At 42.6% G+C, this 19,010-nt stretch overlaps 3 protein-coding genes across 11 annotated transcripts in view; 2 read left to right on the top strand and 1 right to left on the bottom strand.

Moving 5' to 3' along the window:
* The first annotated feature begins 2,676 nt into the window (after positions 1 to 2,676).
* Positions 2,677 to 7,577, top strand: LOC123510841 (39S ribosomal protein L44, mitochondrial-like). The gene is made up of 7 exons (XM_045266280.1): positions 2,677 to 2,832; positions 4,039 to 4,162; positions 4,723 to 4,980; positions 5,585 to 5,669; positions 6,030 to 6,182; positions 6,448 to 6,598; positions 7,282 to 7,577. The coding sequence occupies exons 1-7, from the start codon at positions 2,751 to 2,753 to the stop codon at positions 7,473 to 7,475; spliced, it is 1,047 nt and encodes a 348-aa protein (XP_045122215.1). The 5' UTR covers positions 2,677 to 2,750; the 3' UTR covers positions 7,476 to 7,577.
* Positions 7,578 to 8,017: 440 nt separating this feature from the next.
* LOC123510840 (kelch-like protein diablo) lies at positions 8,018 to 12,705 on the bottom strand. Of its 2 annotated transcripts, none has more exons than XM_045266278.1 (8): positions 12,155 to 12,705; positions 11,426 to 11,615; positions 11,014 to 11,150; positions 10,751 to 10,906; positions 10,329 to 10,645; positions 10,016 to 10,203; positions 9,673 to 9,888; positions 8,018 to 9,579 (listed from the first exon to the last, which is right to left on the bottom strand). In XM_045266278.1, the coding sequence occupies exons 1-8, from the start codon at positions 12,319 to 12,321 to the stop codon at positions 9,139 to 9,141; spliced, it is 1,812 nt and encodes a 603-aa protein (XP_045122213.1). In that variant the 5' UTR covers positions 12,322 to 12,705; the 3' UTR covers positions 8,018 to 9,138. The 2 variants fall into 2 exon arrangements, with proteins under 2 accessions (XP_045122213.1, XP_045122214.1); XM_045266279.1 differs by having other exon boundaries at positions 12,196 to 12,328.
* Positions 12,706 to 14,319: 1,614 nt separating this feature from the next.
* Positions 14,320 to 19,010, top strand: part of LOC123510812 (N-acetylgalactosamine kinase-like) — a 36,379-nt gene continuing 31,688 nt past the window's right edge. For 4 of the 8 annotated variants that reach the window (XM_045266200.1, XM_045266201.1, XM_045266199.1 and 1 more), the window contains exons 1-7: positions 14,415 to 14,570; positions 15,931 to 16,066; positions 16,348 to 16,515; positions 17,137 to 17,441; positions 17,617 to 17,793; positions 18,076 to 18,239; positions 18,516 to 18,781. In XM_045266200.1, the coding sequence (XP_045122135.1) occupies positions 14,420 to 14,570; positions 15,931 to 16,066; positions 16,348 to 16,515; positions 17,137 to 17,441; positions 17,617 to 17,793; positions 18,076 to 18,239; positions 18,516 to 18,781 (1,367 nt within the window). In that variant the 5' untranslated portion in view covers positions 14,415 to 14,419. Of the gene's footprint in view, positions 14,578 to 15,598; positions 15,753 to 15,913; positions 16,067 to 16,347; positions 16,516 to 17,136; positions 17,442 to 17,616; positions 17,794 to 18,075; positions 18,240 to 18,515; positions 18,782 to 19,010 lie in introns of those variants that run through there. The other 4 variants (XM_045266203.1, XM_045266204.1, XM_045266205.1 and 1 more) reach the window with 4 other exon arrangements.

Here is a 19,010-nt window from a genome sequence, read left to right as displayed (position 1 = left end):
TTTTGAAAATGAGGATTCCCAAAAAGGCAGCTGGACACGAATGTTATAAAAATTCTGACTCGTTATCAATCGAAACTAACTTCTAAAATACAAAAACATTGCCGAGAAAAGGAATAATAAAAATAGCTCAAAAATATACTAAATAAAGTATTAGAACTTCGACTTGCTTAAACACAATTTCAAAGCCCACCAATTTCATTCAACTGAATCGATAACGTTTTTCAAAAATTATGACTATCATTTCGATATATCAAAACCTGGCAACTCGCCCTATTAGAAAAATAATATTTAAAAATGACGTTGTTTACAATATTAACAGGACTACATATCATTCTTAAAGTCCACATCTTTAACTTCTCAGGAGCCTTGCACACTTTTCTCATGATAAACCATCTTTTGAAAACACAAACACTTCGCTACAACCTCAAATAAAAAATCACAGATAGCGGAGGTAAAAATTTTAGCGTATTTTGGCCCTCCCATTCAAGTCATAAACACCTCTACATCACCGTACTTCACTCAACTCAAGCATGGAAGACACGTAAAACACTGCGAACTATCATTAGAAACCCTTAAAAGGCACTTGTGACTCGAAATAAATGAACTGAGACAAATATAAATAATAGTGGAAGTCGAGCATCTGGGACCGGCATTTTGGGCGGGAGCTGGTGATGACGTCACAGCCTGGGGCTCGTGACGTCATGGGTAGGCCCGCTTCTTCTCACTGAGCCTCCATAGCACACAAATCAGGTAATTGCGGATATATCTCAACAACTGACATGAAAGATTAGGCCTATGGGTCCACTTTGTGACCTGTCTGGCCTGTAATGAGTGAGAGATGAGGCAGATAATGGCTGAGAGAGAGGCGGCGGGTCAGGGGATCGGTTTGTTTACGTTTTCAAGATTTGAATTATTTGGTTTTATAAGTATGTGCAGGTGTTAGTTCACTGATATGTTGTCCTGGAGGTTACCAACGTTAGGTTATGACATGGCACCACCGTGAAATGATGAGTTACACCAATATATTACTTACGTTAGCCAAAGACTGCTCGGCGGCGGCTGTCCGTGTCACTAGCAGGCACCCACACTCCACTGTCCACTTTGTGTCCTCAACCATGTTTAAATAGTTAACCTCTGATTACTGAGAGGCTACACACACAATATTCTCTTCGCTACTATAGATATCACTATCTTCATCTCCACCACTCACTGTCCCTCACGGCCAGCGCCTTGTCCTGCCAAGTGCAGCGCGGCTCTCGGACTGGTGGGCAAGTTCAGTACCGTACCGTACCAGTAAGGTGTCAGTACCATTAACGTACCGGTACCGGTACGCCTACTGGTACTGGTACTGAGGTGGCTGGTGGCCGGCGACACACTCAGTGAGTCTCAGTACCAGTACCGCCACTCAATAGTCAGTACCTGGTACAGCGCTGCCACTGGCGCTGCTTCATTCTCGGCCGCGGTAGCTCGGCGAGACGCTTCTGTACTGGTACGACTGAATGTGCCGGCATCATTTCCGGTACCGCTTGACGCTTGTACCGTCTAGCGTCTGTGCCGGGACTCTGCTGCTTCCTACCGCTAAGAATGAATAATGTGTCGGCACCACTCGGCGGATCGGTGGCCGGGACGGGTGGCGGACTGGCGTCTGGCGGTGCAGTAACACTGCAGTTGGCCGGCATTTTACCATTGCATTTCTACTTCTACTACTACTGCTGCTGCTGCTGCATACCACTCAATTCATACCATTACGAATTATTTTTTTCATGTTAGTTTGCTATAATTTAGGTATTTCCCATCAGTTTTAAAAGGGAACCACAATATATTATGAAGACGGCCGTGTGTCTTTTATTTATATATTTATTTTATTTCTTTTTTTACAAAAATATTTATGAAAGAGCTGTGTGATTTGCTTTATGTAGATAGAAATGATAAATGCTAGATATTTAAATTGGCAATTTCACACACACACACACACGTGTGTGTGTGTGTGTGTGTAATTCACTGTTTGATCTGCTGCAGCCTCTGACGAGACAGCCAGACGTTACCCTACGGAACGAGCTCAGAGCTCATTATTTCCGATCTTCGGATATATCTGAGACCAGGCACACGCCACACACCGGGACAACAAGGTCACAACTCCTCGATTTACATCCCGTACCTACTCACTGCTAGGTGAACAGCACCTACAAATGAAAGGAGACACACCCAAATATCTCCACCCGGCCGGGGAATCGAATCCCGGTCATCTGGCTTGTGAAGCCAGCGCTCTAACAACTGAGCTACCGGGCCGTGTGTGTGTGTGTGTGTGTGTGTGTATATATATATATATATATATATATATATATATATATATATATATATATATATATATATATATATATATATATATATATATATATATATATATATATATATATATATATATATATATATATATATATATATATATATATATATATATATATATATATTAGGCTTGTTCTTAGGAATTGGACTATTCCATTAATGTCTGGGTGGTTGTGCGGCATGCACCGCCTTCTTCCCCAACAAAATACCGAAAAAACATCTTTAGTCTTTAGTTTGAAGGCCTGTATTACATTTTCAACGCATAAATTGAACATGTAATTGAATTATGAAAACCGAGTAAACCGAGTAGTACTCACTCAAATCCAAAACCGAGTAAACCGAGTACTACTCGGACCAAAACTGCCATGCCTAGTTATGAGAGGTCCCGTTGATCAGCTGAAGTCATGGCGGCAGTGATCACCGGTGCCAGGCTCCTCCTACGATCCTCCTGCAGTGCCACCATTAACAGAGGCATATCTTCGTCAGGTAATGGCCAGGGATGTGTGAATAACCAGTGGTGGGGTATAGGTACTCAAATATATCAGGTCAAGTAGCAAAACGGCAGTGACAGATAGTCTTTACCCAGTGGTGGTTTGTTGTGGTTCTGGTTCTTTTACCTTACTTGGCGACCTGACCTGGCATGGTCATTCTCTTACCTCACCCACCTGTCGCCCTGACCTGACCCGCTCTTAGGGAAAGGTCATCCAGTTAAGATATTCAGGTAAGGTACAGGAAGTCACACTCTGTCCCTGTGCCAGCCCCTGTAGTAGAAGTAACGCAAAGGTAAAGTGTTCAAATTAAGGGCTGGTGGGTGCATTGTTTGTGAATTGTGTACCATGTGTGGTGGTGGAAGTAGTCCTGCCAGCCCCGCCAGAGTCTATTATTATTATTGTCCCTCCACGACCGTCTCTGCCTCCTCCTCCTCCTCCTTCTTCTTCTTCTTCTTCTTCTTCTTCTTCTTCTTCTTCTTCTTTTTTTCTTCTTCTTTTTTTCTTCTTCTTCTTCTTCTCCTCCTCCTTTGGATAAACATTGGAAAGAAGGTTACCAGGTGAAAAAGAAAAGAAAGCGAGAGAGATATGTGTTATGTATGGTCTATCATTATGAGCCAAGATAAGGAAGCTGTCTTGTGTTGTTGACTGGTGTTGTGGTACAGGGACACTGACCTAACGAAGTCATCCCTCCAACTCTGTATATTTCCTGACTTCCTCTTCGCAGTTCTTTCATTCAGCTGACATGATGTGGGAATGAAAATATGATAACCTAAACTAACGTAACTCAAACTTTAACCTAACCTAACCTAGCTGAGGTAACGTAACCAGACTGTTGGTTAGAAGGGTTCTGAGGAAGACGTATCAGTGGTGCATGTTGCCTCAACTAGGTTAGGTTAAAGATAGGCTTAGGTTTGTTTAGGTTATATTTTCATTCCTGTGTCACGTCAGCTGAGTGAAAGAACTGCGAAGGAGCCGGGAAATGAGGAGAGCTAGAGGGACAACTTCATTAAGACAATGCTGGCATAAGATATATTCTTCAGGACTTGAGCACTGCTTAACAGTGATATAATTAATACAGAAATATCACTTTACAAGCTGCCATAACCATCAGGATGTTACACTTCATTGCAAACCATGTCAACCTGTCAAGCTGTGATGTCTGGTTGGTAAGTTATTGGAGTAATGAATTGTTGGGTTCCAGCTCGGGTGTTTGGCATCAAGTCACGATGGGTGGCACCGATGTACAGGACGCTGAAACACAGACACACAAGAATGAAGAGTTTAGGGTTACTGCCATCAAGCAAGAGGAGTGAGTTCATTGAATGGTGAGTACGTAAGTGGTGTTATTTCCTGGTGATATTTGATGAGAGTTTTGACTAATCTACCCCTTGAACCAAATATTTTAGCATACAGAAGAGAGCACTAGAGTTGTTACCTGATAGGTTTCCCCAGTCACAGCTAGACAGAGAGGGAGTGTGGGGATGTAACACTCCTCTCATGTATCAAGCATAATTTATAGATTGGCACAAGTGCTTTGTGTCATAGCTGGAAAGTGCATCGTGTGTGTGTTGTTACTTTCAGAAGTTAGGTTTTGATAATGATTGCAAGATTTTAATAGTGTCACTAAACAAGGGAGAGTGGAAAAAGGATTTGGAACTGAAAGTAACCAGCAAATTATTTGAAGTGGGAGATGGTGTGAGTGGATGCCACAACAATATGGCATGTGTGGGGTTACATTTGAGGAAGGAATTAACAAGGAGGGAAATTATTATATATCGCTGTACTGTCTGCTATATAATTGTGGAATAGTTAAACTTGCTTTCCTTACTGATAATTTTTTCCTGGACACATTGATGTTGATGAGATACACTCCTTTCATTTTTAGGAATTATGATGCTGAGTTATACGCATTTGGCAAGAGGCTACAGGAAGAGTTTGATGGTGACGCCCTACGTGAGGCCCTGACTGATGCCTCATACATTACCAAGGAGATGCAGCGGCAGCAGGAACTTGGTGTGAGTGACCCGGGCCTGGCCATGAGCAACAACAAGGAGCTGGCGGCCAAAGGAGAGACACTCATCACTCAGTATTGCTTTGGGTACCTTCGAGCTGCCTTGCCCCTGCTGCCGGAGGAGGGAATCAGGTGGGGACGCAAGGAAGCTGTGGTTGCAGGTGGTTTAGAGGTTTTCTTAGTTATTTCCTTGGAGTTTTGTGAAATGAGTCTCTGAGTATTTATTTGTTATTTTTCGTGTGTGTGTTTGTGTGTGTGAGGGAGACTGGCTAAGGAAAAATAGATCTGAAGGGTTTGCACGTCATGCATGTAGAGGAACAAAAAGAGATTGCCTGTTTAGTATTTTGCTTTAAAACTTGTACAAGTAATTATTGTTAAGTTCATGTTCACCCAGTAAGGAAATTTGTTTTGATATTGCTGAACTCAATCTTTGGTGCTCCTTTGATGGTGTCCCTTTGAGTTGATGATTGGAGGGAATAGGATATAGAAAAATAGGGATAAGTTTTTTGTGGCAGAATAGTTATGGCTGATTACAATCCATTCAGACTTTTATAAACTTTATCTTTTCTGTAATGCCTCAGACTTGAAATATTGTGTGCCTCGTCAGGGCTTTTATTCCCATACCTTCCTTCTCTCAACTACCTCATATATCAACTTCAGAGTTTGTGCATCACCCGTGAGTGAGGCATTCCAGGTGAAAGTATGTGCACTCATTGACTCTGTTGTGTTGTTACAGTGCACTGGTGGACTACTTGCTGAGTGAAGATGTGATGTCAGCTGTTGGTTATGGGATTGGTCTCCGAGATCTGATATTGTGTGAGGTAAGATGAACAGCTAAACATTGATTCTCTTGGAATTGTGTTATGTATGGCACTGAGATGTCCTGTGGAAGTATAGGATTCCAAACCATACTGGGAAAGGGTCAGTGTGTAGATAATAAGACAGATTATAATGTTTTCTGAATTGCTAAGTTAAAGTTATAAAAATGTTAGAGAATCAAAACTGGACTTATAAAAGTGATTGATGCAGTACAGGTAGAGGCTATTATAAATACTATAAATGTTTGTCCCTCATTACACACACACACACACACACACACACACACACACACACACACACACACACACACACACACACACACACAGTATCAACAACCTAATCTGTGTTCCTTGCCTTTCCAGGAGCACCCACCTTCTTCCTCAACAATGGCGAGGTGCTTCCATGCGGTGGTTGGGGCACTGAGTGTGTCCTCGCCTGCTCTACAGTGCCAAGCCTTCGTGCGAGACTTTGTAGTGGCACAGCTGGTGGGCAAGGACATTGATGCCATCTGGAAGGTCATTGCCGTTGTGTGTTGGAGTTGATTGGCTTTAGAGATAATGATACTTTCACTGTTAATGGAGTCTTGATTTATGTTTCTTATACATAATTATTTGTCTACTTTTATTGAGACTTATTCAGATTGTTTGTGTTAGATAAAAGGTATATTGGCTAATACATTCTAGGGTAAGAGATCCTGTTAGTGTTAAGATGAATGTCAACAATCTCAGTCTTATGTCTACATTTTTTTTAGTCTTCATGTCTTTAATGTTGTTCTGGCAGGTTGAGAATCCCATGGGAGTGTTGGCAGACATTCTCCACCAGAGTGGCCAAGGAGAACCGGAGCCCAGGCTTATCTTCCAGTCTGGGCAAGAGACCCTTCAGGCTGTGTACCATGTGGGAGTGTATTCAGACAAGAAGTTCATGGGATCAGGTAAGATATTTCCAGCTTGTTAGTCTCAATCACTTCATCATTAGTGCTAGACTGCTGCAAGTTTTTTATGAGAATAGCTTATTTGTTCCTCTGGCCTGCATTCAGCACCATTGCTCAGGCCACACACTGCCTGATGGAAAAGATTTATAGGTGTTCTGATATTTACCTTGTGAAAATATTGGAGGGATGCATGAATGACAGTGACAGATGCCAATGAGTGAGTGCAAATCATTAGGTGTGCAGTGCAAGGCCTTCTCCCTGCTGTCCTGAGTGTTTTGTTCCCAAGGATTCCAAAATTACTTACCACAGTTCTGAGACAAGTGTTTGCTTTATGTGGCGAGTTACCTGCTCACATTCAAGGGTTCTGATTACATTTACCACAGCACTTAAAACTGAGGGGCAATGTGGAATATGTTTTATTTCAAAGAAATTTGGTATGTATTGGATTTGTAATCACTTCACATGAAATATTTACTCGGTCTCTTATGTGCCAGAAAGTTTGACATAGCCTTCCTTGGCAGCCATAAATCATGCTTACCATGGCTTTCTCTACACCTGTGTATGTGTGGCTCTTCAAAGCTACACTTGCTTGTATTCAGAAGCCAAGCCATCCCCATGATGGTGCTAGACATTAGTGCTGGTTTGGATCAAAATATCAACCAGTGAATCTTGTTCCCCTCCAGGTTATGGAGAGACTGTGGAAACTGCAGTGAAGGAGGCAGCTCACGATGTCCTACGGAAACTATTCCAGATTACAGACTCTGCAAACCCACTGCCTTTTGGGAAGGATGCAGATGTGCTCCCTCTTAAGACTGAAGCCAGTGTTTCCTTAGATAACTGGTCTATTGATAAGACTAAAAACATTATCTCATGTTAGTGTCTTGTGTCAGTGAGGCATTATGATAGTTAAGGTTTTTTTTACTTGAATGATTTACTCCAACAATGTAAATATTGTAATAAACCTATTAAGTTAAGAAAATGTTCTGGTTTATTACACGCTGACTGTTATGATGGACACCACCTTGCCGTGTATAGTCAGTGATATCTTGATAGCCAATCAATGCATATTAAGTCTGTCTTTCCTTGGAAGAGAGTGACCTTAGCTACGACACAGTTATACTCACAGCCACACCTACAACCATTGTCACATCCCAGCCTGCCTCCAGAGGGTAGGGGACTGGTAGTCACCTGGAGTTTCTCTGCATCAGGACCAGACAGCAAAACAGGTGCACTTTGCTGCTTCATAGTTCAGCCTTAGACTTGCCTTGTAGACAGGCTAACTACAACTAAACAACATTTGCAGGCTGGCCAGTCAGTTTGACATCATTCTGTGACATCAGTGGTGAACACATCAATTTTGGATGCTGTATTCACTTGGAACATATCACAAAAAAAAAAAAAATAAATAAAATGACATTGTTAAAATAACAATTTATTCAACTCTGACATTTTTAAATCCAGTTAGTATCAAAGATTCACCGGTCTGATTCACCAGTGTGATTGACAGTGAATTGTGGCATCCCAGTCTGGATCACAGGCTCTGTAGTGCCTCAACAACAACACTTGCAGACAGTGCCAACCAGTACATTACAGAGCCTTGTCATGCCAACACAATGCATACACTGTATTTATATACACAGTACAGACCGACACACTATGGAGTCTATCTAGCAAGCTGCTGGTACATACACTGGACTGGCTACCTTTGTGACAATCACGTCCCATGGAAGTGTTATCTTAAATATTTAAGAACACCCGTAAGTTGTAAAAGAATAAACGGACACCAGCTGTGTGACCCTTTGGCTTGGTTTGGAGCAGCTTCCACAACCAGTAACAACTGGCTTGTGGTGTGCATGGTACAACACCACCACCACTCACCACCCCACAAGATGAGTTGCCACCGCTCACTCTCCATGTACCATGTTTGGCAATGTTGGCTCAGTCTTTACTGCAACACTTTTCAAACTGTGTATGTGATAGGGAATTTCCCCTTCCTCATTGCTAACACCAACACTATTAGTAGGGATACTAGTGTGGTAAGATGTATACGACACGTACGCACAGTATTTGTGTTCATTTTCAAAGTTACCTTTAGGCATATGTCTCCTCCAACACTACCATTTGGTGATTGGTGAGTGAGTGAAGCTGGCCAACACCAAATAGTCCTTGTAATTATGTATTCATGCTATGTAGATTACAGTGTTTTTGCTCCTAGTTTCTTTTTACTTAAGAAACTCAGCAGACAGTGAAGCCCTGGCTCTAGTCACTGAAGAACCTTTGAGAAAACTGCTGTTGCAAGTGTACACTGTTGCATGAAAAGCCTGGGTAGCTGCAGATGATGAATGCCATTTGCTGCACAGTGATGGATGGAAGATGAAGTGGACGCAGGTGTGGTCATCCTTGTGGATCCAAGTAAGTGACCTTATGTTAGTGGGTTTGCGGGTCTCGGTTTGTGGGTTTCTTTTGGTAGAGGTTCACAACTAATCTATAGCTGCCACTGGTAAGGAAGTATTTCACAATGCGTTGTTACTTTACGGGACCTATTCAGTGTCTTCTGAGCGGAGCTGCTGCATAGCTGCTGCAGGTAAGGTAAGGAGAGCATAGCTGTGGAATGCCTTGCTGCCTGACCTCAGTATGCATTCACACCCGGGTGGCACAGTCCAGCCAGATCCCTCCAGAAGGAAGGAGTTAAAGCGCTTCACGTCAGTAAGGTCGGCATTGCCAATGACGAGGATGTGGTCCTTGTCTGACAGGGCTCTAGTGTGGATCTTGGCCTCGTTGGGGACAGTGTAATTGGGAAACTGCGTCCATCCCATTGGAGAGTCACTGAAGAGAGCCTCTGTGCCCGTCACCTTGAGTTGTCCCTGTGCACTTGGACATTCTATCGGCCGCGTTCCACCGATGACAAACACTGTGCCGTTGTGTGAGACGGCAGCAGCGTGGCTCCTCCTCACTTTAAGAGGGGGACCGGCCATCCATATCTGTGGATCATAAATAAGGTAGTGATCACGATGGGAAACATTCCAGTGACGTAATGGTAAGACAACTTTTGTTGTAATTGTAAAAATACAAACCTCTTCTGTTATGCAGAACACTTCAACAGCATCCAAGACTTTGAAATAAAGACTACCAATGGGTGGCTCCCTCCAGGGGGACCCACCAATGTAGTAGATCTTGCCATCTGCCACTGCCACTGCTGCTCCACGCCGCACGTTGGGGATGGGTGGAAGACTCCTCCACTTGTTGGTGTAAATGTCAAACTCCTCAAGGTTGGAGATCTCAAGCTCAACCTGAGATTGTTAGAATTATTCAGTGCTGCAAGTAAAGTTTTAAATGTAACATAGTGAAAAAAGTTGTAGGATGGGACTTAAAATAACAGCAATGCTATGAGGTGTCGATGAGAGAAACTTTCATCACCTCATCATTGAAGCCACCCATGACATAAAGCTTCCCTGCATGTGAGACAACATGTGGGGAGCAGCAGCAGTAAGGCATGGGGGACATGAGCATCCAGGTGTTGGTGGTCGGGTCATAACGCTGTACATCGCTTGTCATCTGTTTCTCCTTCCCCAGCCTCATTCCTCCCAAGGCAAACAGATAACCGCCTGCAAAATAGTAACATTGGATACAGTGCTGGCATTATAGACTCTTTTATTAAGTAAACTTCCCACAGAATGAAAAGTAAAGGAGGCAAGCTACACGCTTGATCAACACCCAAGAGGTTTCTCACCCTCCACTATCAATGTTGGCCTGATTCTTGGGACTAGCATTGGCGGCAGCACAACGTGGCTGCTGCAGTACTTTCCCGAGTCCAGCACGTCCACCAGGTACACGGCTGCCTTGCCATCACAGCACGCCACCACAGTAATGGTGCCTCGCTCACGGATGGACCTGATACGAGGAGTCTTCCTGAGTGCTTCCCGGATGCCCTCTGCCCCTGGGGAGTCCCAAGGTGGTACAGACGCCCGCAAGTCCTGCAGGGCACGCTGGAACTTTGGGTCATAGTTCAGATCAGACGATTCACGCAGGCAGGTTGTGACCAGCGACCTGTGGGTGAAGAAAACTGAAGGTAGATATGTAATACGTATCTTCTCGTTCTGAGAGGAAGAGTGTGCTGCTTCATGTTAAGACATGGTCTCAAGGAACACTCACTCAATGTCTGGTGTTGCAGAAAGGTTTGCATTGAGCCAGACAACTAGAGCTGTCAAGATGTCCACCTCAGATTTCACAGACAGGCCGTCCTGGGCCAGCAGTTCCTTCAGGCGCTCCTCGTTCAGTGCACGGAATTCATCTGTCCGTACAATTTGCCTGCAAGTGTTTGGATGAGAGTGCAATGCCAAACTCAAGTTAAACAATGTGTAAGCAATATGCAGACAAAACTGAAAATCATGCTATGATTAAGTGGATTTTCAGACCTATGCTTAAAATGTTCACAGATGAAATCCTTCACATAATGGACCAGCCTTGGACAGGAGAACTGCTGCGCAAACTGCAACACCCCCAAGCAGTTGTCCACATCAATCTTCCCAAGCAGGTACTGAATACACAGCTCCTGACATAGAAATGCATACATAATGCAAGACCTGTCAAGCTTATTTTCAACTAATGCATCTAGATATATGCACCTGACTCTTTCATCATGAAGATGCTGCTCATGATGGAATTGAAACTTTAAGAACACTATCAGTGCTACCTACAAAAATGTTCAGCAAAATTCTGATACTATATTCAAAATTCATTTGGTAAATATTCCTAATTTGAGGAATAAGAAAACCAGGCCTAAAAATTTTAGAAAATTTGTTATTCTATAGAAGCCTTCAAATGTACCTTTAAGTCTGTCATAAGAAGCAGATCACTGGCCTTGAGGATCTCCTCTATGTTGTCATTGTCAATAACAACCTTCCCTGTGTAAATGAAGTCCAGAATAACCTGAAAGGTCGCACAGGTGATGTCCAGTGTTGGTTCAGCTGTGCGATTCTGTCCTTGCTGAGAACCCTCCTCAAACTCAAACAAAACTCTGAAAAGGAAATTTACATCAGTTAGCACAGGTGGTTGTGGGACCATAAAGTGCCTCGTTACCAAACTGCTGTAATTAATGAACTGTTTGGCTGTTTTCTTATCTTGGATATAATGATGAAGAAAGACAATAACAGTATTATATGATTGCCCAAAAAGGAAAACGGATTCCTTAGTACTTCAGTACTATGATAAGATTCTGACAAGAAATAATGGAAAAAATCAGTTGATGTAAAAATGTGCAAGAAACATCATGAAGGCAGAATAATATGAGCATGAATCAAAACTCATGTAATACAACCTTAAATTTGGTGTCACAAGGAAGCAACAAGAGCAGAAAATTAGTGGAATATTTACATTATTTGAGAAACGGCATCAGTGTGTGTGAACAGTGTACATGAATTGAAGAAAAAATATTATCATTTCATATTAAAACTGAAACACTACAAACTACTCAATCCCTTAACATGTACAACCTAACCTAACCAGGACCTACGAAGCGATATAAAGCGAAAAAGATCACAAGAAGCAGCAGCACACCTGAAGTAAGGGCACCCCGACGCCAGGACTGCTTTATTGACCTTTACGGAGCCGTCAGAGAGTCGCACCAGGCCGTCACACAGAGACTCAAGGTGCCTCAGGGAATTCAGCTCCTGCAGCACTCTGGATGCATGCAGCCTTCCCGTAGAAAATTCCTGGCGATTCATTTTTGCGTCTCCTTGTGCCTTACCCTTGTGTTTCGGCCACGCCTTTCATTGTACACCGCCACGCACTCAAAAAAAGAAGCAGGAAAGACGCTCACATCGCTAAAAATTCATGCAGCGATTGAAAACTTAAAAAACGACCACGTATCATGACATCTGCTCGACCACTGTGGTTTTCGCTTGGTTTGTGCCTTATATGGCGTGTGTAACGTGAGATTGTGGGCTACATTGGTGGTGGTGAGCTCCCAGTAAGCAGTGGAGGTGTGTGTGGCATGTGCAGGAGGGGTGGGTGGTGGTGTGAGATCAGCCGTCTCTAGTGTTGATAGGGATGGTGTTCCTCAGCTATCTTGTTTACATGGCCAGGTAGAGACCGCTGGGTTTTCCTCTCTTCACCATCCTCCTCCTCCTCCTCTTCTTCCTCATTTTCTTTTTATTATTATTTCATCCTCTTCATTCTCCTCTTCTTCCTCTTTTCTTCTTTAACACCATCATCAGCATCTTTCTCTTCTATTTCTTCTTCAAAATCAGCATAATCGTCTCTCTCTCTCTCTCTCTCTCTCTCTCTCTCTCTCTCTCTCTCAGCGTTCTCATCTTTATTCCTCTTTTTCTTCTTCACCATCATTAGCATCCTTCTCTTTTTCCTTTTTTTTTTTTTTTTCTTTTTCGCCATCCTCCTTACCTTTCTCACTTTAAACACTGATTGATTGATAACTTTATTGTTGTAGCAGTATATACAACAAGGGAGGAAACACTTTAAGCACTGTATTATCTTCATCATTTCCTTTTCCTTCCTCATGATCATAAGCGAGGCGAATTTGAGATAGCATTTGTTACTTATAACTTCCGCATTTGAGTGTAGTTGGCCTTTAAATCAATGCCACATGAAGACTGGCAAAGGCAGGATGTTTTCACTATTCATCGGTACTGAAAGTGGTGAAAATTGACAGTATGTGGTTATATTCCCTTCGTCAGCCTCTATATAATTGCCTCGTTCTTGTATTAACGCTAGATGCAGGGGATATAATCTTCAATCAAGCTGGGAGTTTTCGCTGTTCATCTCTATTGACGGAAGGGAGGCAGAAGGGTTGACAACATGGTAAAGTTATGTTGCCTGGCTGAGGATTGACAATATAGAACAGAAGGAGGCCTGACAATATGGTACAGTTGCGTTGTCTGTGGGAGTTATCGTTGTTCATATCGCTACTGACGGAGGGGAGGCAGAAGGGTTGACAATATGGTACAATTACTTTCTGGAGGAGGGTTGGCAATACGGTACAGGAGGAGGCTTAAATTGACAATATGGTACAGTTGCGTTGTCTCTGGTAATTATCGCTGTTTATATCGGTACTGACGGAGAGGAGGCAGAAGGGTTGATAATTTGGTACAGTTACGGTGTCTCTGTCAGCCTTCACTACCTGTCCTTAGCTTCTGGTACTGACGTGTCCCGGATTGACGCTGTCGGTGTAAATGGATAGATAGATAGATAGATAGACATAGAAAGATAGATGTTTATTGATCACAGTTTTAAGAGATGCGTCAAAATTAATCCCATGAGATGACCTGACGCGACTCCACTCAACACAACTCGCTCGGTGTAAAATTTAACGCAGCCTTAATTAGTGTATTATAAGGACAATTTACCAGACTGACGTAAGAGCACAGAATAGTGTGTCTGTGTGGAAAGTTGAAGTTATTAAGGGATTCTGATCAGCTAGTGAGGGTTGAGCAAGATAAAGGTCCAATAATAGCTGGTTTAGCATATTACCCCTGTCGCACCAGAGGAAAAAAACAATAGAAAAAGTCATCGTGTAAGGAAATATTGTTGTGTAGTCCATCAATAGTGTCTTGTTTCACCTGTTTCCATTCATCCATTCAAGGTTTCTGTATTCCCTTCTAGTCCTAGCATAACAAGAAAGCTCTGCAACAAATCGATATTGTAATCCCGATAAAGCAGAGCCTGTTGGTGCTTACGTCGTGTCCCGATCCGGTGTCACGACTTTGACATTCACTATAATGGAAACTAAAATCCTTGATAATGCAGATAATAGAAAATAGATGCGTTGTACTAATGAGATACCACTTATAGCGCTATGATACTGTAATGGTTGTTAAGAGTGTCCTGTATGGAAGTGGCTCATCCAAACACGTCGACGCCATGAACGGGACGCAACTTGTTGACGTATCTCGCTTATGTGGCACCGGAGTCGGGATGCCGGAAGCCTTTTTATCCATGTGGTACCCGCGGAATGCAGGTGGGAGGTACTCAGGTGTACTAGGCCTTGTATATCCTTAATTTCTCCGCACTGGGTGCGCTAACAAGGCGTGCCAAGGTGTGTGCGGGTGTGGTGCCTGGTGCCCTGCGTCGACCCTTCGCCCTGCTTTTGTGGGCGGTGTGAGGGCGTGACAAGGGGTCATGTCACATCCTGGCAGTATAGACATGACCTCACCTTACTAATCCTAAGGCTGCTTATTTCCAGGCTTAGAATAGTGTATTTTCAGTTCGTGTGCGTTGTGAAGAGGGCACCAGTGAAATTGGAAAAAAAGAGGATAATAAATAAATAAGCGATATTGAATAGATTAATATAGGTAAATCTAACTCATCTTGACCAAAACTACCTCTGAGATAAAAGTACAAATGTTACTTCAATGTTATTCGATGCTATTTAAATATTACTCTGATTAATTATCAACACATAATACAAAACTAATATCAAGGGAAGTATTGTCATTTTCTTTTTCTTTTTTTCATAATTTACTTATTCATTCATTCATTCATTCATTCATTCATTTGTATAGATTTTACTTCACTTATTTATTGTCAGCTATTGTAGATTGCTTTCTATCTTTCTTCCTTTCTTCATGTAGTTATTTGTTCATTTATCTATTGACTTATTTATTCATTTATTTATTTGTTTGTCTAGAACTTACTTCTTTACTGATTCATTGTTTCTGGAGGTTGTGGCAGTGTCTCTGGTGACCTTGTGTGGTTCACTTGCACTGCTACTTTCGTGTTGACACAAACATAATTATCTCCACAGGAATTCAAGTGCAAGTAATGGAATTCCCCAGAAAGCCATTGGTATTTCAGTATTTACCATATCATGTAGTATTGATCCAAACGTTGCTTCTTATCTCAGCTTACTAGATACTGCTAATGGTGCAAGGAGTGCTCATGTTAAGGCTTTGAGAAATACAATAATACAGTTTTGAAATATGTTTACTCTGTTTGTGTTTGACTGTTTGACGCTGGATATGTGGCAGCATCCCACAGAGTACATATGAGATAAGGAGATAGTAAGATAAAAGGCTGCATCAGGCCAGCACCATTCAAGTGCCCTCTAATCCAACCTGGAGTGTGCATCACCCATCCACTCCTCACTCCCTCACTTGACTTTGTTCCTGTTACACTCTGACATTAACCTTCATGACAACAGGTATTGCTGCTTACTCTCTACTTACTCACTACCCACCAACTATTCACTGTTATGTATACTCTTACCAACATCCTGACAACTAATGGCATCTATCACCATTATCCTTAATATTTGTAATTAGAAACATTTTGAAAATTAACAATATCTATGATTTACAACAGAATATGGCTCTTTGCAGTGATGAGCAGCAAATGTCCTCCAGTGCTGCACCTGCCCAGCGTGGGAGAGCAGGCCCACCGCCTCTCAGTGCTGTCACAAACCTTCATTGCAGCCTTCTCACAGCAGCCTCAGTTCTTTAGTCGGGCTCCAGGAAGGTTGGTCATTCTCATTGAACCTTTGTCTCTCTCTCTCTCTCTCTCTCTCTCTCTCTCTCTCTCTCTCTCTCTCTCTCTCTCTCTCTCTCTCTCTCTCTCTCTCTCTCTCTCTCTCTCTCTCTCTCTCTCTCTCTCTCTCTCTCTCTCTCTGATGGAAAGTTGCAATAATATTTGTGTGGAAACCAATTATCATGATTACTCCCTGCATGTTGTGAGTGAGAAGGGAAGTGTGAAAGGTTTGTTTGGTCTCCTTGTAAGGGTTTCAATGCTTCCTGGTGCAGAGTGAACCTGATTGGCGAGCATGTGGACTACTGCGGGTATGCTGTGTTCCCCATGGCTGTGGAGCAGGACATCCTCGTTGCCGTGGCAACCAATACCACTGGCATGCTCAATATCTGCAATGTAGATCCATCACATGCTCCTTACTCATGCGACATTAATAACTTTGAGTAAGTGGTCGTGATTTTTTTTTTTTTTTTTTTTTTTTTTTATGTATTTTTTATAATATTGAAAAGATATTTAGTCATGTTATTATATATGAGTAATTAAGAGTTGATTCTGCTTCATGGTTCTTGTGAAATGATCAGGGGAAGCTTTGTAGGTATTGGGAATTGATGTAGTTTGTAAACTTGCAGAAGCTGTGTATATCTAACATTGACCTTACTATGGAAGAATGTTGCATTATCTCTCAATGTTATCAGACAATGGCTCTCACCAGTGACAGATAAGAATTTGAAATGGAATGCCGTCTGCTGACTCTCTCTTTCTTACTGGTAAAACCCATCGACTGCTATCTCTTTCCTAGATTACGAAACTAAAAAAAGTACAGTAATCTTTCTTTCACTTGAAAAAATTATGCTTTTAATTCTTTTCTTTCCAGGATGTGAAGAGAAAAATTAATTTATTATTGTTTCATTCTTTATATATTTTTTAAATTATCCATGCACTTTTGAAGATTATTTAATTAGTTTTTTTTTTTTCTCTCCTCAAAAAAATTATCTTATTCTTTTCCTTCTCTAACATAAAAAGGAACATCATTTCATTATTCTTTCTATTCATTCACTTTTCAGGATCAACAAGGAGAGGCCGTCCTGGTACAACTACATCCTGTGTGGTGTGAGGGGCATCAAGGATGAGGGAGGAATGCAGAGCCCTTTCATTGGCCTCAACTTAGCAATCTGTGGCAACATTCCTCCATCATCTGGACTCTCCTCTTCCTCGGCCCTGGTCTGTGCCTCAGCCCTCGGCATGTCATACGCCCATGGCCTCTCGCTGGCCCTGGACACCCTGGCTGAGATCTGTGGCCGCTGTGAGATGCATGTTGGGACCCAGGGTGGGGGCATGGACCAGGCCATTTCATTCCTTGCCACCAAAGGTCAATATATTGTAGGTTTTTCTTATATATGTGTGTTTTCTAGTTGTTTTTTGCAGCCTTTGGCATTCTTATTATTATAAGTAAAGTGACCAGTTGAAGGCTTCTTTCCTTGATTTATTATTCTTGTAAAAGGAATACGATAACTGAAGTCTGCAATCTCTTCCTGCTTGGACAGACACGGCAAAGCTCATCGAGTTCAACCCGCTGCGTGCAACATCCGTCGCCTTACCTCAGGGCGCTTCCTTTGTGGTGGCCAACAGCCTGGCCCCAATGAACAAGGCAGCTAACTCTTACTTTAACTGCCGGGTCATGGAGTGTCGCCTGGCCACTCAGGTCATGGCCAAGAGAGCTGGTAGGGCCACCCTTCCTTTCATATTTGAGTGAATATTTTTAATGCTTTGTGTATAGTGAATATTGTAAGTATCTTTCAGCTGCAAGATAATGACAGTTAGTGTGCTCCACCACAGAGAAAATCTCTTTGCTGTTTCCTCCAGGTGTGAACAAATATTCTAAATGTATCATAAGAGCTGTACATAAACATAACCTAACCAATCTGATGCAAAAAGTTGTGATTTATCTACAACTTGACACAATTAAAACTGACCTATTATAATATCATGCCAAACTGCAACAGGATTGCCATGGAGAACATTCCAGAAGCTTGGGGACCTGCAGCAGGCCCTGGGCAAGACTCTGCCTCAGATGATCAGCATGGTGGAGGACACGTTTGAGGTGCGGCCGTACAGCAAGCGGCAGGTGTGTGAGCTGCTCAACACCACACCTGAAGAACTCAACCAGGTGAGCAGTGCTCTCCCTTCATCTGTCATTTATAACGTCCGTATATACGTCTGTATATGCTCTGCATATACAGACAAGTATGAGGTCACTACAGGACAAAATTATACCATGTAATAGGAGAATTTCTTGGTAAGTCTGATAGGTTTCTATTCTTCCTTGGTTCACATACTTACCTTGGCCTCAGTCAGGTGTGATATACCATTGCCGGACTTTACACTCCTCCATTTTGTTTACATTCATCGGAGTCACTCAAGCATGAATATAATCTCCTTTCAGGTCTCCCTCTCAGAGAACACACGCCATATTCAGGAATTCAAGTTACACGACCGGGCTCTGCATGTGTTCTCTGAGGCTCACCGTGTGTGGGAGTTCAAGAAGGTGTGTGAGGAGGGAGGCCCCTATGCCCTGCTTCAGCTGGGGAAGCTCATGAATGACTCCCACAGGTCAACACAGCTCTTGTATGAATGCTCCCACCCAAAGCTGGACACCCTGGTGGATCTGTCGGAGAACCTGGCGCTGGGGGCAAGACTGACGGGTGCCGGGTGAGTGTTTGCTGTGTACATACATGATGAGTAGAGGAGGCTGTACTTAGCTAAGATAGTCATCATAGCTCATGTTAGCTAGATGCTTTATGCTTTCAAAGATGTACATAAAGGAGGCATCACTCATTAGAAAGTGTGTTCAGACCTAAATGGTTGAATTTTTATATTTAGCAACCTGGTCTGGAAGTATTTTTAGAAATGGGACACCTCTCATGGTGTGACCTTCCTG

This window comes from Portunus trituberculatus, chromosome 30 (genome assembly GCF_017591435.1).
Source record: "Portunus trituberculatus isolate SZX2019 chromosome 30, ASM1759143v1, whole genome shotgun sequence".
NCBI lineage: Eukaryota > Metazoa > Arthropoda > Malacostraca > Decapoda > Portunidae > Portunus > Portunus trituberculatus.
This window is presented reverse-complemented; position numbering and strand designations above follow the sequence as displayed.